The 25463-nt window shown below is 55.3% G+C and overlaps 1 protein-coding gene across 2 annotated transcripts in view; it reads right to left on the bottom strand.

Moving 5' to 3' along the window:
• Positions 1 to 647: 647 nt before the first annotated feature.
• Positions 648 to 25463, bottom strand: part of PAX9 (paired box 9) — a 244732-nt gene continuing 219916 nt past the window's right edge. The window contains exon 5 of one of the 2 annotated variants that reach the window (XM_085628106.1): positions 648 to 1140. In XM_085628106.1, coding sequence (XP_085484232.1) covers positions 1052 to 1140 — 89 coding nt within the window. In that variant the 3' untranslated portion in view covers positions 648 to 1051. The remainder of the gene's footprint in view (positions 1141 to 25463) is intronic. The other variant, XM_085628107.1, reaches the window with a different exon arrangement.

Raw genomic sequence — 25463 nt, 5'->3', positions numbered from 1 at the left:
TGAGACTGGGATCAATAAGCTTGCATGATCAAGTGAGATATTGGGATCAGAGAGCCATTGCAATTGAGTGAGAGATTGTGACCAAGGAGGTGTGATCGAGTGAGAGATTGGGATCAGGGTGGTGGCGTGATCAAGTGGGAGATTAGGACCAGAAAGCTGGAATGATCGAGTGAGAATTTGGAATCAGGGAGCTGATGTGATTGAGTGGGAGATTAGGATCAAGGAGCTGGCATTATCATGTGAGAGATTCGGATAAAGGAGCCAGCGTAACTGAGTAAGAGACTGGGATCAAGGAGGTGTGATCGAATGAGAGATTGGGATCAGGGAGCTGGCATGATCAAGTTTGGGATCAAGGAGGTGTGATTGAGTGAGGAGTTGGGTTTAGCATTGGGGCTCCTAATTCTGAGTATTGACTCTCTGCTGACACTGTGCACCTTCGGCCCGATCAGCTAATGTGAAGGTCTCCTTCCAGCCTGCAGCTTACAGAAAGTAAACTTTTCTAAAAAAATTGTTTGATTGATTGATAATGATGGCCTGTTCTTCATTTATCCAGACACCAATCCACAGCCTGACAGATGGTTTCTCCTCTTCACAATTCAGAAACAACATGAGGACTTGTTAAAATTAAATATTATTATTTTCTTCGCAGTCAGCACCACCACCAGTATGATTACGCAGGAGGAAACGTATATACAGTAGTGTAAACTTCACAGAGTCTCGATTGTACATTCATCAGGAAGGCCGGCCACGCTCCTTTTGGTCAGGAGTCCATGATGCCCTGTCATCGGGTGCTGTCCTCTGAGGCTATCTTCGGAGCTGTGATATGGGACAGATCACGAGGACTGGTCGCCGGGACTATCCTCTTGTCGCGCCTCAGAATGTCAGCACACACAGCGTGATCTCTAGTCACAGTGGTTCAAATGAACTCAACATAGAGTTTCTCACACCTGAAGTGCCGTGCAAGGGCTGAGCAGTAACACTCTGGCCCCCAGCTGGATCACCCACTGTCCACGAAGGCACTGTATGGTTTAGAGTCCGCGCAGGCTCAAGTCTATGCACTTGGTATATGATGGGCTGTGGCATGGTTCGATGAGGGAAGGTATGATCTGGACGTCTTGCTGCTGCTCTTGCCGTCCTCTGCTGAAAAAGAAAATGGCAACCGTTCAGAAGGAATGTCTACCAGGTGGGGCTGTGCACAAATGTACAAAGGATTTAACCAAATCAGTACAGTCTGTAAAGTCCCATGCATTTCATTAACCATCATAAAGAACTAAAGGGCTAGAGAAGCAGGCAGGGACATTCTACCCCGCATGGGGCATCAACAGGACCAGAGCAGTTTACAGGTGACTTCGCCTTGAAGGATACCAAGACCAGTGTAGCGGGAGTAGGAATAGCCAACCACTGCAGAGAACTGGTGATCCCTTAACCAACCCTGCCATTCCCTGCTGATCCCTTAGCCACCTGTGCCAGTCACTGGTGAGCCCTTAGCCACCTCTGCCAGTCACTGGTGATCCCTTAGCCACCTGTGCCAGTCATTGGTGATCCCTTAGCCACCTCTGCCAGTCATTGGTGATCCCTTAGCCACGTCTGCCAATCACTGGTGATCACTTGGCCACCAATGCCTGTCACAGGTGGTCACTTAGCCACATTTGCCGGTCACTGGGGATCCCATGGCTACCTCTGCCAGTTGCTGGTGATCCTTTGGCCACCCCTGCCAGTCGCTGGTGATTCCTTGCCCACCTCTGCCAGTCACTGATGATCACTTGGTCACATCTGCCAGTCACTGGTGATCCCATAGCCACCTCTGCCAGTCACTTGTGATCCCATAGCTACCTCTGCCAGTCACTGGTGATCCCACAGCCACATCTACCAGTCACTGGTGATCACTTGGCCACCTCTGCCAGTCACTGGTGACCCTTAGCCACCTCTGCCAGTCACTGGTGATCACTTGGCCGACTCTGCCAGTCACTGGTGATCCCATAGCCACCTCTGCCAGTCACTTGTGATCCCATAGCCACCTCTGCCAGTCACTGGTGATCCCATAGCCACCTCTGCCAGTCACTGGTGATACCAAAGCCACCTCTGCCAGTCACCAGTGATTCCTTAGCCACCTCTGCCAGTCACTGGTGATGCCTTAGCCACCCCTGACAATCACATGTGATCCCTTGCCCACCTCTACCAGTCTCCGTCATTACAGGAAGGGCCCCACACTTGCCACCTCTGTGGACTATGTGCAGTTTCAGGAGGTGCAGTGTACTGGCTTTGGAGTATGAATCAGAAAACAATTCACACCCTTGTGTCAGGTGCACGGCTACCTGGGATACTCCTGCTGTGCACTAACGAGAGGGTTGTATGCCACAGTATCAAGATGCGTAAAACCGTCCCCATAAAATATCAAATGTCACCTATTACTATATCGTGAACATAAGTATATGTAGGTAAGCATAAATGTACTATTCTTAACTCCGCCTTTGGACATACATAAATATATATTCACTGAAAAAGCCATAGGTTTCAGGCACGTTATAGTTAGAAATTAGCATTTAAAAAACCTATAGTTAGTTGGACATTTCACTAATACAAAACCAGTGAAATTCCCCAGTTATAGTTAGTTCAGCTAACTATAACTCGCTCCCACGCATTAGTGATGTTGTTTGAGATGTCATCAGTGATGTCATCAGTGATGTCACTGACCATGTCATGAGTGATGTAATATGTGACGTCATCAGCAGTGCATTGCGGGGGCGCAAGTTATAGTTAGCTGAATTAACTATAACGGGGGAATTTCACTGGTTTTGTATGAGTGAAATGTCTAACTACCTATAATGCCCCTGAAACCTATGGTTTTTTCAGTGAATTTCTAAGGTTTTTTAAATGCTAATTTCTAACTATAATGCCCCTGAAACCTATGGTTTTTTCAGTGAATTTCTAAGGTTTTTTGAAATGCTAATTTCTAACTATAACGTGCCTGAAACCTATGGTTTTTTCAGTGAATTTCAAAGATTTTTTAAACGCTAATTTCTAACTATAATTTGCCTAAAACCTATGGTTTTTAAGTGAATTTCTTAGGTCTTTTAAAGGCTAGTTTCTAAGTATGCCTACAGAGGTAGGACATATGAAGAAAGAAGAAAAAACACACAGAAAGAAGCAAAAGAAATGCAGAAAGAAGAAAGAGAAGTCCACAAAGATGAAGAAAAGTGCAGGAAGAAGCAAGACATGTGCAGAAAGACCCAACAGAGGAGCAGAAAGAGGCCTTGTTGCAAAATCATCCTGTGCCCACAACTTTTTCAGACGGATACTGGTGGTGACTGACTCTGACTAACCAGGCCTAGAGCAAGAGCTATGCTAAAAGATGCTTAGAATACAGTGAAAACACCTACATACACTAGGGAACACTATGCGTTGGGGTACCCCAGTGATTAGCATGACCTCCTCTGAAAGGCCCTAGTATATAATAGGGCAGGGGAATTAAAACTACCTCTAAGTCAGAGGTGCAGAAATATGCTACTTTAACTAGTCGTCGCGTTTGCAGAGTGGTGGAGAAAGGGTGCTGGGCGTCCAACCAACACTCAGGTAACAGTAGGGGTAGTTGGCCCCCAAGGACATCCTTGGGGGCCAACTTCCCAAGCAATTACCTCCAGTCAGTCCCACACAGCAGCATTGGTAAGTGTTAGACGGACCGGGAGGGTCGGCCGAGGACAAGGGGAGAGGTCTCCGGGGAGAGCCGTCTCCAGCGATCGTACAGACAAATAACTTCCCCCCCACAGACAGATACCACACAAGGAGATGAGTTAGCGTTCTTTATAAGCACTTCTTAAGGTACGATGAAAAGGTACAAGGAGGTCTGGACTCAGAGGTCCCCTCAATTCAAGTCTCTCAAGATGGGAAAAGGGGGTAGCGGGACAGTCTGGTTACCAGTCTGGTAGTTGAGGTGGTGTGGTGGGTAGCTCACAATCCTCGAGCTTAGGTGGTCTAGCTGGTACGGGCCGCGGCAGCGCCAGCAGGTCCCAGTGAAGATGGTCGATACACGGGCCGCGGCAGCGCCAGCAGGTCCCAGAGAAGATGGTCGATGTACGGTCCGCGGCAGCGCCAGCAGGTCCCGGTGAAGATGGTCGTTACAACGGGCCGCGGCAGCGCCAGCAGGTCCCGACGAGGATGGAGGTTGCAGAAGGCCGCGGCAGCGCCAGCAGGCAGGACGATGGATCACAAGATAGGGCTACGGCAGCGCCAGTAGTCCGTCAAGGCTGAGTTCTCTCGGTGTCTCTCGACTCCAGGATACAACTGCCTTCCTGCTCCGCAGCTGCTCCAGTTATAGGGCAGGTGCCCTTTGATGTCCGGACCCTCGCACTTGGGGGTCGGAGGGTCCGGGATGAAGGTGTCCAGACACCCAGCGGGGGGGTGGAGCCGGTGCCTGGGGGAGCTGGAGGCGATCGTCACCTGGCGGGGGAGAGTCCTTGGCACTTCGTCCTCCCATTGACCTGCCAAGTGATCCGCTCACCTCCTGGGTGGATGGTGGTGCCGGGATGTCGGGGCCGGCCAGGCCCAGGGTTAGGGTCGGGGGGAGGCCACGCGGCCTCGTGGCGCAGGGCCCAAGATGGCGGTTTGACCCGGCCGAGGGAGCCGGTGGTGGTTTGGGCCCGTGCTACAGGGAGGTCCGAGGGCAGGAGTTCCGTCGGGAGACGGGGTGCGGGTGATTCTCGTGGGCCGCGCCTGGGGGGCCGGGGCTTGGGCCCTGTCATGCGGGGAGGGCGCAAGCCCTTCGTGTGGCCTGTCCAACATGCGTCCCCCCCAGCTGAAGGCGGGGAGAGTCACCCATCTCCTTGGGGACTCTCTTCGTCGAGGCGGAAGAAGCGGGACAGGCCATCTGCGTTGGCGTGGTCTTGGCCCGGTCGGTGCTCCACGGTGAAGTCCATTCCCTGCAGGGAGATGGACCAGCGCAGTAGTTTGGGGTTTTCCCCCCGCATCTGCATCAGCCACTGCAGGGGTCTATGGTCGGTTTGTACCCGGAAGTGGGTACCGAAGAGATAGGGCCGGAGCTTTTTGAGGGCCCACACCACTGCGAAGGCCTCCCTCTCGATGGTGCTCCAGCGCTGTTCTCGGCCCAGGAGACGTCGGCTGATGAAGGCCACCGGCTGGTCATGACCCTCGGGGTTCACTTGGGAAAGAACCGCTCCGATGCCGTGGTCGGAGGCGTCTGTCTGTACTACGAATTCCCGACTGTAATCGGGGGCCTGGAGCACAGGGGCGGTGCACAGGGCGGCCTTCAGCTTTTCGAAGGCCGCTTGACAATCGGGGGTCCAGTTAATCCGCTTTGGTTGGTTCTTGGACGTGAGACCCGTGAGGGGCCCCACAATGCTGCCGTAGTCCCTCACGAACCGCCGGTAGTAGCCGGTGAGCCCCAAGAAGGCTCGGACTTCGGTCTGAGTGACGGGGGGCTGCCAGGACTGGATGGCAGCAATCTTAAGTTGCAGTGGGGCCACCAGCCCGCTCCCCACCTGGTGCCCCAGGTAGGTCACGGACCCTTGACCAAGTTGGCATTTGCCGGCCTTAATCGTGAGGCCGGCCCGCTGGAGGGCCTGTAGGACCTCCTGGAGGTGGAGGAGGTGGTTGGACCAGTGGCGGCTGTATACAGCGATATCGTCCAGGTAGGCAGCGCTGAACTCTTCGAGCCCCGCCAAGACCTGGTTCACAAGACGTTGAAATGTAGCGGGGGCGTTCTTCATGCCAAAGGGCATGACCTTGAAGTGGTAGTGGCCATCGGGGGTAGAGAAGGCGGATCGTTCTTGAGCTCGGGGTGTGAGACCGATCTGCCAGTAGCCCGCTGTTAGGTCGAAGATACTGAGGTAGCGGGCGGCCCCCAGTCGGTCGATCAATTCATCCGCTCTGGGGATAGGATGAGCGTCGGTTCGGGTGACAGCGTTCAAGCCCCGGTAGTCGACGCAGAATCTCAGTTCAGGTGTGGTGCCGGGGGCAGCGGCTTTGGGGACCAATACCACTGGACTGGCCCAGGGACTGTCCGAGGGCTCGATGACCCCGATCGTGAGCATTTTGGCCACTTCCTCTTGTATGCAGGCCCGTACCCGATCTGGTACGCGGTAGGCCCGGTGCCGGACAGGGGGACTGTCCCCGGTGTCTACGTCGTGCAAGCACCAAGGGGTGACCCCGGGAGTGAGGGAGAACAGTGAAGCGAACCGCAGCAGGAGGTCCCGGCAGCCCTGGCGTTGCTCTGGGGTGAGGGCATCGGAGAGCCGGACCCCGTCCACGGAACCGTCTTTCTCCTGAGTCTTCAGGAGATCAGGGAGAGGCTCGGAGTCTTCTTCCGCCCCACTGTCTGTAGCCATCAGGAGGCTGAGTTCTGAGCGCACAAAGTGTGGTTTGAGTCTGTTGGTGTGGAGGACCCGAAGGGGGTTCCGGGTGGTCCCCATGTCGATGAGATAAGTGACGGGGCTTTTGCGCTCGACCACCTTGAAGGGCCCCGTCCACTTATCTTGCAAGGCACATGGTTCGGTGGGGGACATCACCCACACTTGTTGTCCCGGTTCGAACTCGACGGAGGAGGCATGGTGATCATACCATCTCTTTATGTCTTCCTGGCTGGCCTCGAGGTTCGCCTTGGCCATCTCCCTGAAGCGCCGGGTCTGATTACGTAGGGCCAGGAGGTACTTGAAGACGTCTGGAGGGGTCTTTAGGGGGGCCATCTCCCAACCTTCTTTGACTAGGCTGAGGGGCCCTCGCACAGGGTGCCCGTACAGGAGTTCGAAGGGACTAAAACCGAGGGACTTCTGGGGAACTTCCCGGTAGGCGAAGAGGAGGCACGGGAGTAGCACATCCCACTGGCGACGGAGGGGCTCTTCCAATCCCCCAATCATCCCCTTGAGAGTGCGGTTGAATCGCTCCACTAGTCCGTTCCCTTGGGGGTGATAGGGGGTCGTGAATCGGTAGGTGACCCCGCACTGTTGCCAGAGGGACTTCATGTATTTGGAGATGAAGTTCGTGCCTCGGTCGCTGACGACTTCTCGGGGGAAGCCCACCCGGGAGAAGATCCCCATTAGGGCCCGGCCAACCACCGGAGCTGTTACTGTTCGTAGAGGCACCGCCTCGGGGTAGCGGGTGGCGTGATCCACCAGTACTAGGATGAACCTATGTCCTTGTGCCGTGCGGGGGTCCAGGGGCCCCACAATGTCTATTCCTACCCTCTCGAACGGGGTGGTGACCACCGGGAAGGGTTGTAGAGGGGCCTTCAGCTTACGGCCACTCTTCCCGCTGGCCTGGCACGTGGGGCAGGACCGGCAGTGGTTCAGGACGTCGTTCCGCATCTTCGGCCAGAAAAAGTGGGTCACTAGGCGACTGTAAGTTTTGTCTTGGCCCAGGTGTCCAGCCAGGGGGACATCGTGGGCCAGATTGAGCAGGAAGTTTCTGAAGCGGAGAGGTACCACCAGTACTCGACCGGCCCCTAGCTCTGCGATCCTCTGTTCGCTGTATAGCAGGTCGTTCTCCCAGTAGACCCAGTGAGTTCCGGTGGAGTCCCCTGCGCTCTGGGCGCTGGCTTGTTGGCGGAGTCCCTCGAGGGAGGGGCAGGTCTTTTGCTCCTCGCGGAACTGTTCTTGGGTGGGCCCCCCTTCTTGACGCCACTGAGCCAGGCCGGGGACGTCCTGGAGGTGCGCGTCCCCTTCGGTCGTTGGCTCCGGGGGGTTGGCCTCATCGTTGTCTTCTACTGGGGCGACCGGGGGCGGAGGTGCTGGCCATTCCGGTTCTTCTGGTCGGGGAACGGCACGGGCTGCCCTGGACCGGGTGGTTACGCAGGCCCAGTCCGGGAGGCCCAGCATCCCCAGGTGCTCTCTTCTCTCGACGGTGGCCCATTGGGAACTCTCAAGGTCATTCCCCAGGAGGCAGTCCACGGGGGCATCATCCCGGACCGTCACTTTCAACAGGCCGGAGACCCCTCCCCATTCGAAGGGGACGCAGGCCATTTGACACAGACTTTCGGAATTGTCAGCTGAGCGGACGGGGCAGAGAATGTTCGGCAGGATCTGCTCGGCTTTCACCAGGTGACAGCGGACGGCCGTCACACTGGCGCCTGTGTCACGTAAGGCCTCGGCCCGATGCCCATTAATGGTCACCCACTGACCGTATTTCCTGGTGTTGGCGGGTAGGGGAGCCCGCGGGACTATGTCTTTTCCCCCTAGGCACGCTAGAACCATGGCGGCCGGTTCCCACTCTTGCTGGGCCGGCTCATACTCTTCCTGTTCCTCTGACAGTCGTTCTTCCCCCAGGGCGGCGGCAGCTACCTGGCGGGGCTTGGGTGTTTGGTTCTGCGGGCAGCTCGGGTCATTGGCGTAATGGCCGACTCGCTGGCATCGGTGGCACGTGACATTGGCTCGGAACCCTGGACGCATCGGGGGGTTTCCCCGGCCGGCCGAGGGCGGGGTGCTGGCCACGGGTGTTGCCGGGAGGGTGTCTCTCCCTCGCCCCTGGCCTCCTCCTCCTCCCCGAGGACGGTGCTGGCCTTGGTTGCTTCGGTTCTGCTCGTGCGGTCCTCTCCGGCCCACTCGGGTGCTCTCCCATCGGTCAGCTTCAGCGGCGAGTTGCCGGGGGTCGGTCAATTTACTGTCGAGGAGGTGCTGCCTGAGCTCGACGAAGCAGTTGTTCGACAGGTGTTCCCATACCATGAGGTTAAAGAGTTGTTCGTAGGTCGTTACATGGCTCCCCTTGATCCACCCTTCGAAGGCTCTGCTGAAATAGTTTACGTACTCCACCCAAGTCGTACCCGGGATCCGGGTGCAATCTCTGAGCCTCTGGCGGTACATCTCGGGTGTGAGGCCGTAGCGGGTGAGGAGGGCAGCCTTCATGTGGTCGTAGGACGACATTTGGTGATCTGGGAGCTGCAACAGGGCATCGCGACCTTCGTTGACGAACCTCCCCCATAGTCCAGCTCCCCAATCACTCCGGTCGATCCGGTGGGAGGTCATGGCGATCTCGTAGGCTTTGAACCACTGCTGTATGTCGTCTTCTCGGACATACTCTCGGACAACATCCTTGGGGATGTGGACTTTTTTCTCGGTTGCCCCTGGGGTGTGCGGTCGCTCAGGCACCCCCGTCTCTTTACCCTGTTTCCGAAGTTCTATTTCCGCCAGTTTGCGTTCGTGTTCGAGTGTTATTCTTTTTTCCTCAAGCTCTCTCTGTCTCTGTTTTTCTTCTCGCTCCTCTCGGAGCCGCAGATGCTCTAGATTTAGTTTCTGCTCGGCTAACTTTAGTTCACCGTCCATCTTGAGTCGTGCCATTTCCAACTCGTGTAATCTGGTCCTTTCTCTTTCCTGGATCTCCTCCTGCGAGAGGCCCGTTCCCCTCTCCTCGGGAGCCGTGGCGTTCCCCTCTGGTGCGACACTGTTTTGGTCGGAGGATCCGGGGATCCCAGTTTCTGCCCACGACTCAAGGGCGCGCTTCAAATCCTCTTTGGTACTCAGGCCGGTGGTAGCAATGCCTAGTTCCATGCAGAATTGTTTAAGTTCGCGGTGGTTATACTCTTCCAACTTATCCATTTGGAACTTTTCAGTGGAACCGCTATCTTTAGCTGACATCGTGGTTTTGTCGTGGGGTGAGCTACTCTCTGTACGATTACGCGTTGATTCGGATCGCGCCGCTGGCCACCAATGTTAGACGGACCGGGAGGGTCGGCCGAGGACAAGGGGAGAGGTCTCCGGGGAGAGCCGTCTCCAGCGATCGTACAGACAAATAACTTCCCCCCCACAGACAGATACCACACAAGGAGATGAGTTAGCGTTCTTTATAAGCACTTCTTAAGGTACGATGAAAAGGTACAAGGAGGTCTGGACTCAGGGGTCCCCTCGATTCAAGTCTCTCAAGATGGGAAAAGGGGGTAGCGGGACAGTCTGGTTACCAGTCTGGTAGTTGAGGTGGTGTGGTGGGTAGCTCACAATCCTCGAGCTTAGGTGGTCTAGCTGGTACGGGCCGCGGCAGCGCCAGCAGGTCCCAGTGAAGATGGTCGATACACGGGCCGCGGCAGCGCCAGCAGGTCCCAGAGAAGATGGTCGATGTACGGTCCGCGGCAGCGCCAGCAGGTCCCGGTGAAGATGGTCGTTACAACGGGCCGCGGCAGCGCCAGCAGGTCCCGACGAGGATGGAGGTTGCAGAAGGCCGCGGCAGCGCCAGCAGGCAGGACGATGGATCACAAGATAGGGCTACGGCAGCGCCAGTAGTCCGTCAAGGCTGAGTTCTCTCGGTGTCTCTCGACTCCAGGATACAACTGCCTTCCTGCTCCGCAGCTGCTCCAGTTATAGGGCAGGTGCCCTTTGATGTCCGGACCCTCGCACTTGGGGGTCGGAGGGTCCGGGATGAAGGTGTCCAGACACCCAGCGGGGGGGTGGAGCCGGTGCCTGGGGGAGCTGGAGGCGATCGTCACCTGGCGGGGGAGAGTCCTTGGCACTTCGTCCTCCCATTGACCTGCCAAGTGATCCGCTCACCTCCTGGGTGGATGGTGGTGCCGGGATGTCGGGGCCGGCCAGGCCCAGGGTTAGGGTCGGGGGGAGGCCACGCGGCCTCGTGGCGCAGGGCCCAAGATGGCGGTTTGACCCGGCCGAGGGAGCCGGTGGTGGTTTGGGCCCGTGCTACAGGGAGGTCCGAGGGCAGGAGTTCCGTCGGGAGACGGGGTGCGGGTGATTCTCGTGGGCCGCGCCTGGGGGGCCGGGGCTTGGGCCCTGTCATGCGGGGAGGGCGCAAGCCCTTCGTGTGGCCTGTCCAACAGTAAGTACTCGTATCAGGCCACGCCCACTTTGCCCACCACTCTACAAACGTGCTCCCTGACACGCTCTTGGATGGGGATTGAAGTTCCCTTCACTGCTGGGGGTCCTTTAGGGGCCAACTAGCCTACCTCTTACCTCCAGTAAGCTCCACGCAGTGGGATTGGTGAGAGGTAGACAAAGGCCATGCCCCCTTTCTCCACCACTCTGCAAGCGCGCCCTGTGGCGCGTTGTAAGTTTGGGGATTAAGTCTCCTTGAATCCTGAGGGTCCCTGGGGTACAACTACCCACCAGGTACCTCCAGTAAGTGCCAGAGAGCTGCGTGGACCACCTCGCTGCAACGCAGGTCTGTGGTGCTTACTGGAACTACCTGGTGGGCTAGTTGGCCCCCAGGGGCCCTCAGGATTGAAGGAGAATTAATTCCCCAACTTAAAACGCACCACAGGGCATGTTTGCACACATGTTACCTCAGGCCCTGCCACCTCCCTTTACCACTGTGCAAACGCGCCCCGTGGCGCGATTTCAGTTGGGAGATTAAGTCCCCTTGAATCCTGAGGGTCCCTGGGGTCCAACTAGCCCACCAGGAACCTCCAGTAAGAGCCACAGAGCTGCATTGCAGAGAGGTGTAAAAAGGGGCGAGGCCTGGGCCACCTCTCTGCATCACAGCACAGTGGCGCTTACTGGAGGTACCTGGTGGGCTAGTTGGCCCGTAGGGAACCTCAGGATTGAAGAGGAATTAATTCCCCAATTTAAAATGCGCCACAGGGTGCGTTTGCAGAGTGTTGTTGGGAGAGGGTGGGGTCTCTGGCACGATCGCAGTGTTTCTTTAAAATATTTTTTTAGACGGGGCTGTGCCCTTCTTTTTACCCATTTAAAAAAAATATATATAAACAAACAGGAAGGGAGCCTCATGGGTCGCCCTCCCGTGGCCAATTCCGGCCCCAGGGACCCCATCCCTCGGGGCATGGCCACATATATATTTTTATCTATGGTGGGGGCTGCGTGGCCTCTATTGGCCCCGGGAACTCCATCCCCCGGGGCCGGCCTTTATTTTTTTATTTTTGGGGCCCCTCCCGGGCCACTTCTAGCCCCAGGACCCCATCCCTAGGGGCAGGCCCTATCCGTTGGGCACCGTGGGGGGAGCCACAATGCCCCCAGGGTCCCGCCGGCTCCCCGCTTCCTGCAGGAGCCGGCATTGCTCTTCCACATGGGGAGCTGCTGACAATGAATGAAGCAAAGCAGTTTGCAATGACCCGCCCTGTCATTGCAAACAGCAGTGTCCCGGGATGGGCACCCCGGGACACTGCAGGAGCCAGCCCTGGGGGGTGGCGGTCCCCAGGGCCATCAAGGGCTCCAGGAGGGGGGCCATGCGGCCCCCCTCCCAACATGTGCACAGCCCCGGGGATGTGGTGGTCCCCGCATTTAAATACTTAGTGCCCCGGGGAGGTGGTGGTCCCCAGGGCTTGTGAAGGGGCTCGAGCCCCCCCCCACACAGGTTCTTTATTTTTTTGTAAAACAAGCCCCGGGGGGTGGCGGTCCCCGGGGCTGCGGGGGGGCCATGTTACCCCCGCAAATATATTTTAAAAGCCCCGTGGTTGCGGTCCCCGGGGCTTGGGGGTGCCTTGGAGGCCCCCCACACATTAAATAAAACAAGCCCCGAGGGGTGGCGGTCCCCGAGGCTGCGGGGAGGCTGGGTGCCCCCCGCAAATATTTAAGGAAAGCCCCGGGGGTGGCAGTCCCTGGGGCTGCAGGGGCCTCCCTGGGCCCAGCAATTACAATATTGCATGCCCCTGGGACTTGGCCCACGCGGGGGCTAAATAATAACGAAGCGCGGGAGCCCGCGCTTAGTTTTTTAAAAAATGTCGTCCGCAATTCGCGCTGGGTGCGCGAATCTCGCTGATTCATTTTTTACTGGGTAAGCGAGAGTGTTAGACAGAGAGAGCCCATTGGGCGAGCAGAGAGTGCTGGGCTGGCAGACAGCACTGGTTAAGAGAGAGTGTTAGACAGAGAGAGCCCATTGGGCGAGCAGAGAGTGCTGGGCTGGCCGACAGCACTGGGTAAGCGAGAGTGTTAGATAGAGAGAGCCCATTGGGCGAGGAGAGAGTGCTGGGCTGGCCGACAGCACTGGGTAAGCGAGAGTGTTAGACAGAGAGAGCCCGAGAGTGTTGCTTGATATAGTGAGTTGGTTAGCAGAAACCCCCAGGTGAAAAGTAAGTTGGAAGAGAGTGCTGTGGGAGTGAAACTGCTGAATTAGTAAGGGTGTCCCATTAGGAGACAGCCATGAGTTTGCAGAGAGTGTTAGGTTGACAGAGAGCGCTGGATAGGAGTGGAGAGAAGAGTAATATGGCATCTAGTTGAGAGCGGAAGGGTTGGCATGCAGGGAGCACTGGACCATTGCACCATGCTTGATTTTTGAACATGTTAAAAGCAGAGCTTGAGGTAAGCAGCAGGTTCAAACAAGCATTGCAAAGCCAAGAGGTCTCGCCTACGTGGGGGACAGGCTTTGTCAATGTTTTAGCCAATGTTTTAGCCCGTGTTGCCAGCTTTTAATGCTGATGGAAGGCAACACGGGGGGGAGTACTCAGAGGTCATTTGGGGAAAATATGCTATGACACAGCCAAGCAACGGTGGAATCCCTTGGGTGGGTCAAGCGACAACAGAAGGAGGGTGGGCAGTGAATAAGCGACCCAGAAGGAGGCCGGGTGGGGGCAACTGATAACAGAAGGAGGGTAGGCAGGGGGCAAGAGACAACAGAAGGAGGGTGGGCGGGGACCAAACAATGATGGAGGTTGGGGGGTTCCAAACCACAATGGAGGTAGGGTGGGTGGACACAGACAAGCAACAGCACAGGAATGGCAGAGGGGGTGGGGGCAAGCAACAGTGGAGGAAGGACATTTGGGTGGGAACACAGACAAGAAGTACATTTTAAAAAGCACGGAGGTTCGTCCTGCGCTTTTTTTTTATTTCACGGGATGGGAGACAACAGGAAGAGAGGAAGTGGGGGCAGTTGGTAGCACGGATAGATGGAGGGCAGCAGTAGTCAACATGGATAGACGGAGAGGTAGGGAGAGAGCACGGAGAAAGGGACTCAGAGCGAGCAAACACGTGCACTTTCAGAGAGTTTCCACAAAATAAAAGTAGCCCCCACAAGGTAAACATTGGAAGGACACACATACTGTTGCCATGATCGGATGGGGGGGTGGGGGGTTCAAACACAAAAATAGGACTTGAAGTGACAATGAAGCCAACCAATGGTAAGCAATGGGTGGTCTCTAAGCCCCCTGTAAGCTAACAGAATGTCCCACTGGTGACAGCACATGGGCTGTCTCAGGCAAGACCTAAAAAGCAGGGTGTGGCTGGTGGGGGCTAGGGGTGTCGGAGGGCTGAAGGGCACTCAGACAGGTTTGGTGCTGCAGGAAGCATAGCATTATAGGACAATTCTGGGGTCGGCTGGTTAGTTGAGAAATGCACTGCAAAGGGCAGCGCATTGGACATAAACCACTGACTGTAGTAACTGGGTCTGGCTTTCATTACAAGTTGTGGCCAAAGTAACATTCATTCACTACAACACTGGGGAGTAAACACTTATGAGACAGGAGAGTCCATACACAACTGTGACTTGCTGGTCATTGCACCTAAACTGTTTCATTTCAACTTGTTGTCCTACATGCCCTACATGACCTATATAACCCTACATGCCCCTATACAACCCTACATGACCCTACATGCCCTACATGACCCTACATGACCGTACATGCCCCTACATGACCCTACATACTCTACATGACCCTGCGTGCCCCTACATGACCCTGCGTACCTCTACATGACCCTGCATGCCCCTACATGCTCCCACATGCCCCTAGATGACCCTACATGCCCCTACATAACCCTGCATGACCCTACAAGCCCTACATGACCCTACATGACCTTACATGCCCCTACATGCCCCTACATGCTCCTACATGCCCCTACATGCATTACATGACCCTACATGCCCCTATATGACCCTGTATGCCCTACATAACCCTACATACCCCTACATGACCCCGCATGCCCTACATGACCCTTTGTAACCAGTGGTGACAGGGTGCTGCTCAGGAATAAACGGCAGGGATCGGAAATACTGGGTTTATAGAAGATGGAAGCGTCTCATAGGTCCCTTTTTTGCTCCTTTTTGGGGTGCGACCCCCTGATTTGACACTCTGTGCAACTGAGCCCCATTCTCCCCTTCATCAACATATTGAGTTAAATACCCCACGCCATCATCTTCAGCAGCTCATAAGAGAGAAGAGAGGCCCAAATGCACCTGTCTCTACAGTCTGTGGCCCAAACCAGGAAGCCGCTGAAAGCCACCAACATGTAACTTTTAATGCATCTTGTCTGTCCTGCTGGGGGACCTCCAACTCACAGGTATCAGAGGCCTTAGCGCAGACCTAGCCATGTGACTCTTGCTACGCGTTGAGGTGGTCTCCATACCCTGCTACGCGCTTAGGAGGTCTCCAGACCCTGCAATGCGCTTAGGTGGTCTCCAGGCCCTGCTATGTGCTTAGGTGAGCTCCACACCCTACTATGCGCTTAGGTGGTCTCCAGGCCCTGCTACGTGCTTAGGTGATCTCCACACCCTGCTATGCGCTTAGGTGGTCTCCAGATCCTGCTACGCACTTACGTTGTCTCCAGACCCTGCAATGCGCTTAGGTAATCTCTAGACTCTGACCCACGCTTAGGTGGTCTCCAGACCCTGCAATGCGCTTAGGTGGTCTCCAGACCCTGCTACGCGCTTAGGTGGTCTCCAGACCCTGCAATGCGATTAGGTGGTCGCCAGACCCTGCAATGCGCTTAGATGGTCTCCAGACCCTGCTACGTGCTTAGGTGGTCTCCAGACCCTGCAATGCGCTTAGGCAATCTCTAGACCCTGCCCTGCGCTTAGGTGGTCTCCAGACCCTGCAATGCGCTTAGGTGGTCTCCAGACCCTGCTACATGCTTAGGTGGTCTCCAGACTCTGCTATGTGCTTTGATGGTATCCAGACCCTACTACGCACATAGGTGGTCTCCAGATCCTGCTGAGCACTTAGATAATCTCTAGACCCTGCGCCGCGCTTAGGTGGTTTCCGGACCCTGCAATGAGCTTAGGTGTTGGTCTCCAGATGCTGCAATGCGCTTAGGTAATCTCTAGACCCTGCCCTGCGCTTAGGTGGTCTCCAGACTGTGCTACGCGCTTCGATGGTGTCCAGACTCTGCTACGAGTTGAGGTGGTCTCCAGGCCCCTGCTACGCGCATAGGTGGTCTCCAGATCCTACACACTTAGGTGGTCTCCAGACACTGCAATGCGCTTAGGTGGTCTCCAGACCCTGCAATGTGCTTAGGTAATCTCTAGACCCTGCCTCGCGCTTAGGTGGTCTCCAGACCCTGCAATGCACTTAGGTGGTCTCCAGACCCTGCTACGTGCTTAGGTGGTCTCCAGACCCTGCCCCACGCTTAGGTGGTCTCCAAACCCTGCAATGTGCTTAGGTTTTCTCCAGACCCTGCTACATGCTTAGGTGGTCTCCAGACTCTGCTACACGCTTAGGTGGTCTCCAGACCCTGCCCTGCACTTAGGTGGTCTCCAGACCCAGCTACGTGTGTAGGTGGTCTCCAGACCCTGCTATGCGCTTATGTGGTCTCCAGATACTGCTAAGTGCTTAGATGGTCCCCTGACCCTGCTACTCACTTAGGTGGTCTCCACGCCTTGCTACGTGCTTAGGCAGTCTCCAGACCCTGCTAAGTCTCCCTGTCCTGCTAAGTCTCAGAAGACCGGTTCTTGCCGCCATATTGATTTCCTCAGCAGCCTGGATGGGCTCACCACAACCGTCTGGTTTCAGTCTGGTCACCATGCCTCTTCTCCCATGGACCCCTGCTGCCAGAGACCTCTCGTGGGCTCCAACTTAAGGCCCAGGAAGTGCCTGCTGAATAAATGCCCAGTCTGCGCTCCTCGACTGGCACCGAACCCTAACACCACATGACTGCAGCAGCATCTGGGGCCGGCCCTCCACTCCATAAGCAGTTCCACTGGGTCCTCAGTCCCTCAGTGAGAGGTTCTGGTTCTCTCCTCTCTGTAACTGACCTTCTCCCAGTTTACGCTCTTCTCCTCCCTACCAGGATCTTAGACACAAGGACGTGTGCCCTGGACCTCCGGGCCTATCTGGGGCACCGATATTGTTTGTGAGTTACCCATGCTTCTACTCTTTACGTCCAGGGTTGGGGAAATGATGTCATGTGCCTTTTGACCTTTGAAGACGTCTCCGATTTCACTGCTTCTCTCATCCCGTTTGAGCAGGTAGAGGAAGAGCATCTCTTGCCCTTACTTATGTTGGGTTCCTGCCACTTTCTCCTTCTAGACTCTGGCGACCAGAGGTAGTAAGAGTCGAGCAGAGCTCCCAAGGGCAGGGTTCTTACTCCTACATAGTTCCCTAGGGTACACCAATGGCTTAAGCCCCTGGACACTCAACTGTGAGTCCATAATCATGGAATGGACAACATCTCTGGGGATTAATCTAGACAAAAACCAGAACATGCAAGCACACATATGTATCTCCATGCACGCACACATCAGCACCTCCACACGAGCACACATCACTACCTCCATGCAACCACACTTTCGTACCTCTGTGCAAGCACACATCAATACCTCCATACGGGCACACATCAGTACCCCAGTGCAAGCACACATCAGCACCTCCAAGCTAGCACACATCAGCACCTCCACACGAGCACACATATGTACCCCTGTGCGAGCACACACATCAGTACCTCTGTGCGAGCACACATCAGTACCTCTGTGCGAGCACACATCAGTAACCCAGCGTGAGCTCACATCAGCACCTCCATGCGAGCATACATCAGAACCTCCACGAGAGCACACATCTGTACCTCCGTGTGAGCACACACCACTACCTCTGTGGGAGCACACATCAGTACCCCAGTGCAAGCACTCCTCACCACCTCCACGGGAGCACACAACTGCACCTTCATGCGAGCACACATTCGTACATCCATGTGAGCCCACATAAGTACCTCCACGCCTGCACACATCCGTACCTCCAGGCGAGCACACATCAGTACCTCCATGCAAGCACACATCAGCACCTCCATGCAGGCACACATCAGTACCTCCAGGCAAGCACACAATTGTACCTCTTTGTGAGTGCACATCAGTACCTCCACACGAGCCCCCTCTGCACAAGCACACATTGGCCCCTCTACGTGACCACACATCGGTACCTCCACGCATGCATATATACCGGTATCTCCACGTGGGCACACATCGGTATGTCCACGGGTGCCCAAATCAGGATGTTCACGAGAGCACACATAAGTATGTCCAGGTGAGCACACATCCGTACCTCCACGTGAGCACACATCAGCACCTCCACGTGAGCACACATCAGCACCTCCACATGAGCACACATCTGCACATCCATTTGAGCACACATCAGAACGTCCAGCATGCACACATCAGTGCGTCCATGCGAGCACACATAAGTGCATCCATGGGAGCACACATCAATACCTCCAGGTGAGAACACATCCATACCTACAAGTGAGCACACATCAGCACCCCCACGTGGGTACACATCAGCATCTCCACACGAGCACACATCCGTACCTCTATGCGAGCACACATCTGTACCGCCACGTGAGCACACCTCAGCACCTCCATGCGTGCACACATCAGCACCTCCATGCGATCTGTACCTCCAAGCAAGAACAAACTAGCACCTAAAACACCTCCATGCTAGCACACATCAGCACCTCCACGCGAGCATACATTAGCACCTCCATGTGAGCACACATCAGTACCTCCAGGCGAGCACAAATCTGTACCTCTGCTTGAGTACACACCAGTACCTTCATACGAGCACACATCTGCACCTTCACGTGATAACACATCAGCACCTCCACATGAGCACACATCAGCACCTCCACATGAGCACACATCAGCACCTCCACACGAGCATATATCTGTACCTCTGTGCAAGCACACACCAGTACCGATGTGTGAGCACACATCAGTACCCCAGCGTGAGCACACATCAGCACCTCCACACGAGCACACATCCATACATCCATGCGAGCCCACATCAGTACCTCCATGCTAGCATACACCAGTACCTCTATGCGAGCACACATCAGCAGTTCCACGCGAGCACACATCCGTACCTCCAAGGGAGCACACATCAGTGCCGCCAGGAGAGCACACATCAGTATCTCCATGCGAACAAACATCAGCATGACATGCAGGCACAGATCAGTACCTCCAGGCAAGTACACATCTGTACCTCCATGTGAGCGCACATCGGTACCACCACACAAGCTACATTCACACAAGCACACATAAGCCCCTCCAGGTCAGCACACATCAGTACCTCCACACGAGTATACATCAGTACCTCAACATGAGCACAAACAGGTTTCTCCACGCGGGCACACATGAGTACGTCCACGCGAGCACACATCAGTATGTCCTCGAGAGCACACATCAGCACGTCAAGGTAATCACACATCCATACCTACACATCAGCACCTCCACCCGAGCACACATCAGTACATCCATGCGAGCACACATCAGTACGTCCACGAGAGCACACATCTGTACCTCCGTGTGAGCACACACCACTACCTCTGTGGGAGCACACATCAGTACCCCAGTGCAAGCACTCCTCACCACCTCCACGGGAGCACACAACTGCACCTTCATGCGAGCACACATTCGTACATCCATGTGAGCCCACATAAGTACCTCCATGCCTGCACACATCCGTACCTCCAGGCGAGCACACATCAGTACCTCCATGCAAGCACACATCAGCACCTCCATGCAGGCACACATCAGTACCTCCAGGCAAGCACACAATTGTACCTCTTTGTGAGTGCACATCAGTACCTCCACACGAGCCACCTCTGCACAAGCACACATTGGCCCCTCTACGTGACCACACATCGGTACCTCCACGCATGCATATATACCGGTATCTCCACGTGGGCACACATCGGTATGTCCACGGGAGCCCAAATCAGGATGTTCACGAGAGCACACATAAGTATGTCCAGGTGAGCACACATCCGTACCTCCACGTGAGCACACATCAGCACCTCCACGTGAGCACACATCAGCACCTCCACATGAGCACACATCTGCACATCCATTTGAGCACACATCAGAACGTCCAGCAAGCACACATCAGTGCGTCCATGCGAGCACACATAAGTGCATCCATGGGAGCACACATCAATACCTCCAGGTGAGAATACATCCGTACCTACAAGTGAGCACACATCAGCACCCCCACGTGGGTACACATCAGCATCTCCACACGAGCACACATCCGTACCTCTATGCGAGCACACATCTGTACCGCCACTTGAGCACACCTCAGCACCTCCATGCGTGCACACATCAGCACCTCCATGCGATCTGTACCTCCAAGCAAGAACAAACTAGCACCTAAAACACCTCCATGCTAGCACACATCAGCACCTCCACGCGAGCATACATTAGCACCTCCATGTGAGCACACATCAGTACCTCCAGGCGAGCACAAATCTGTACCTCTGCTTGAGTACACACCAGTACCTTCATACGAGCACACATCTGCACCTTCACGTGATAACACATCAGCACCTCCACATGAGCACACATCAGCACCTCCACATGAGCACACATCAGCACCTCCACACGAGCATATATCTGTACCTCTGTGCAAGCACACACCAGTACCGATGTGTGAGCACACATCAGTACCCCAGCGTGAGCACACATCAGCACCTCCACACGAGCACACATCCATACATCCATGCGAGCCCACATCAGTACCTCCATGCTAGCATACACCAGTACCTCTATGCGAGCACACATCAGCAGTTCCACGCGAGCACACATCCGTACCTCCAAGGGAGCACACATCAGTGCCGCCAGGAGAGCACACATCAGTATCTCCATGCGAACAAACATCAGCATGACATGCAGGCACAGATCAGTACCTCCAGGCAAGTACACATCTGTACCTCCATGTGAGCGCACATCGGTACCACCACACAAGCTACATTCACACAAGCACACATAAGCCCCTCCAGGTCAGCACACATCGGTACCTCCACACGAGTATACATCAGTACCTCAACATGAGCACAAACAGGTTTCTCCACGCGGGCACACATAAGTACGTCCACGCGAGCACACATCAGTATGTCCTCGAGAGCACACATCAGCACGTCAAGGTAATCACACATCCATACCTACACATCAGCACCTCCACCCGAGCACACATCAGTACATCCATGCGAGCACACATCAGTACGTCCACACTAGCACACACCAGTACGTCCATGCCAGCACACATCAGTACGTCCACGCGAGCACACATAATACCTCCTGGAGAGCACACATGCATACCTCCAAGTGAGCACACATCAGAACCTCCACGCAAACACACATCAGCACCTCCATATGAGCACACCTCAGCACCTCTATGCGAGCCCACATCAGCACCTCCGCACGTGCACACATCAGTACCTCCAGGCAAGCACACATCTGTACCTCTAAGCTAGCACACATCAGCACCTCCACATGATGTGTAACTCCAAGCGAGCACACATCAGCACCTACAACACCTCCACGCGAGCACAGATCAGCACCTCCATGCGAGCACACATCAGCACCTCCATGTGAGCAGACATCAGTACCTCCAGGCGAGCACACAACTACACCTCCACGCGAGTACACATCACTGCCTCCATGCATGCATACATCAGAACCTCCACACAAGCACAAATCCGTACCTCCAAGCGAGCACACATCTGTACCTTCACACGAGTACACATCAGCACCTCCACTTGTGCACACATCAGTACCTCCAGGCGAGCACATATTCATACCTCCAAGCAAGCACACATCAGCACCTCCATGCGATCTGTACCTCCAAGCGAGCACAAAGCAGCACCTACAACACCTCCATATGAGTACACATCAGCTCCTCACGCGAGCATACATGAGCACCCCCATGTGAGCACACATCAGTACCTCAAGGTGAGCACAAATCCATACCTCTGGATGGGTACACATAAGTACCTTCAGGCGAGCACACATCAGAACCTCCACATGAGCACACATCTGTACCTCTGTGCGAGCACACATCAGTACCTCAGCATGAGCACACATCAGAACCTCTACACAAGCACACATTCATGCGAGCCCACATCAGTACCTCCACTTGAGCCCACATCAGTACTTCCACTTGAGCACACACCAGTACCTCTATGCGAGCACATATCAGCAGCTCCATGCAAGCACACATCCATACCTCCAAGCGAGCACACATCAGTAACCCCATGTGAGCACACATCAGTACCTCCAGGCAAGCACACTTCCGTACCTCCATGTGAGCACACATCAGTACCTCCACAGAAGCTACATCCACACAAGCACACATTGGCCTCTCCAGGTCAGCACACATCAGTACCACCATGTGAGTATACATTAGTACCTCAATGCGAGCACACACCAGTATCTCCACATGGGCACACATCAGTACGTCCACGCCAGCACACATCAGTATGTCCACGAAAGAACACATCAATCAGTACGTCCAGGTGATCACACATCCATACCTCCACATGAGCACACATCAGCACCACCACGTGAGCACACATCAGTACGTCCATGCGAGCACACATCCGTACATCCACATGAGCACACATCAGTACGTCCATGCGAGCACACATCAGTACATCCACGCGAGCACACATAATACCTCCAGGCGAGCACACAACCATACCTCCAAGTGAGCACACACTAGCACCTCCACTTTAGCAAGCATCAGCACCTACAAAACCTCCACATGAGCACAGAACAGAACCTCCATGTGAGCAGACATCAGTTCCTCCAGGTGAGCACACAACCATACCTCCACGCGAGTACACATCACTGCCTCCATGAATGCATACATCAGCACCTCCACACAAGCACAAATCCGTACCTCCAGGCGAGCACACATATGTACCTTCACACGAGCACACATCAGCACCTCCACTTCTGCACACATTAGTACCTCCAGGCGAGCACATATCCATACCTCCAAGCAAGCACACATCGGCACCTCCGAGCGATCTGTACCTCCAAGCGAGCACAAAGCAGCACCTACAACACCTCCATATGAGCACACATCAGCACCTCATGCGAGCATACATCAGCACCCCCATGTGAGCACACATCAGTACCTCAAGGTGAGCACAAATCCGTACCTCTGGATGGGTACACATCAGTACCTTCAGGCAAGCACACATCCGTTCCGCCATGCAAGCCCACATCCAATCCTCCACGCGAGCACACATATGTACCTCCATGCGAGCATGCATCCGTACCTCCATGGGAGCACACTTCGGCACCTCCACATGAGCACACATCGGTACCTCCACACAAGCACACATCGGTACCTCCATGGGAGCACACACCAGTACCTCCACGCGAGCACCCACCAGTACCTCCATGTGAGCACACATCAGTACCTCCATGCAAGCCCACACTGTACCTCTGCACGAGCATACACCTGTTCTTCCATGTGAGCACACACCAGTAGCTTCGTGCGAGCACACACCAGTACATCAGCATGAGTACACATTAGTACCTCCAAGTGAGCACACATCGGTACCTCCAGGTGAGTCCATATCAGTACCTTCACACAAGCACACATTAGCATCCGCGTGTGCACACATCAGCACCTCCACATGAGCACACATCCAGACCTCCAGGCAAGCACATGTCTGTATCTCCATGTGAACCCACATCTGTACCTCCGCGTGAACACACACCAGTACCTCCACGCTACCACACATCAGAACCTCCACACTAGCACACACCAGTACCTTCACGTAAGCACACAGCAGTTCCTCCACACTAGCACACACCAGTGCCTCCACGCTAGCACAAACCAGTACCTCCACACTAGCATACACCAGTACCTCAGCGTAAGCACATATCAGTACCTCAGCTTCATCACACATCAGTACCTCCATGCAAACCCACACCAGTACATCAACATGCGCACATCTCAGTACCTTAGTGCGAGCACGCATCAGTACCTCTGCAGGAGCAAATATCAGTACATCTGTGCGAGCACACATCAGTACCTCCGGTTGAGCACATCAGCACCTCCACACGAGCACACATTCGGACCTCCGCGCGAGCCCACACCGGTACCTCCGCGCGAGCCCACACCGGTACCTCCGCGCGAGCCCACACCGCTACCGCCGCGCGAGCCCACACCGCTACCGCCGCGCGAGCCCACACCGCTACCGCCGCGCGAGCCCACACCGGTACCTCCGCGCGAGCCCACACCGGTACCTCCGCGCGAGCCCACACCGGTACCTCCGCACGAGTACTCACCAGTACTTCCGTGCGAGCCCACACCAGTACCTTGGCGCGAGCCCACACCAGTACCTTGGTGTGAGGCCGCACCAGTACTTACACGCGAGCACACACCAGTACCTCCGTGCGAGCACACACCAGTACCTCCACACGAGCACACACCAGTACCTCCGCACGAGCACACATCAGTACCTCCTCAGTAGCACACACCAGTACCTCAATGCAAGCACACACCAGTACCTCTATCGTTCACACAACAGTTCCTCCGCGCTAACACACACCAGTACCTCCATGCAAGCACACACCACTACCTCCACGCTGGCACACGCCAGTACCTCCGCCCGAGCACACACCAGTATCTCCACAGAAGCCCACACCAGTACCTCCACACACGCACACACCAGTACCTCCATGGTAGCACACATCAGTACCTCCACATGAGCACACATCGATACCTCCATGTGAGCCCATACTGGTACCTCTGCGTGAGCCCATACCGGTACCCCCGTGCGAGCCCACACCGGTACCTCCGTACGAGTACTCACCAGTACCTCTGCGCGAGCCCACACCAGTACCTTGGCGCGAGCCCACACCAGTACCTTGGTGTGAGGCCGCACCAGTACTTCCACGCGAGCACACACCAGTACCTCCGTGCGAGCACACACCAGTACCTCCGCCCGAGCACACACCAGTACCTCCGCACGAGCACACATCAGTACCTCCTCAGTAGCACACACCAGTACCTCAATGCAAGCACACACCAGTACCTCTATCGTTCACAAAACAGTTCCTCCGCGCTAACACACGACAGTACCTCCGTGCAAGCACACACCACTACCTCCACGCTGGCACATGCCAGTACCTCCGCCCGAGCACACACCAGTATCTCCACAGAAGCCCACACCAGTACCTCCACACAAGCACACACCAGTACCTCCACAGTAGCACACATCAGTACCTCCACATGAGCACACATCAGTACCTCCATGCTAGCACACATTGGTGCTTCCATGCAAGCACAAATCGGTGCCTCCACGCAAGCACACATCGGTGCCTCCAGGCGAGCACACATCGGTGCCTCCAGGCGAGAACACATATTTACCTCATGGTAAGCACACATCGGTGCCTCCAGGCGAGCACACATCGGTGCCTCCTGGTGAGTACATATCAGTGCCTCCAGGCGAGCACACATCGGTACCTCCAGGCGAGCACACATCAGTATGTTCATGCAAGCATACTTCAGTACCACAAGGCGAGCACACATCAGTACTCCCACACGAGCGGGGGTTGAGGGGCCTTGGCTGGTG

This window comes from Triturus cristatus, chromosome 9 (assembly GCF_964204655.1).
Source record: "Triturus cristatus chromosome 9, aTriCri1.1, whole genome shotgun sequence".
In the NCBI taxonomy this organism is placed as follows: Eukaryota; Metazoa; Chordata; class Amphibia; order Caudata; family Salamandridae; genus Triturus; species Triturus cristatus.
Note: the sequence above shows the minus strand (reverse complement) of the source record. Positions and strands in the feature narration are given on the sequence as shown.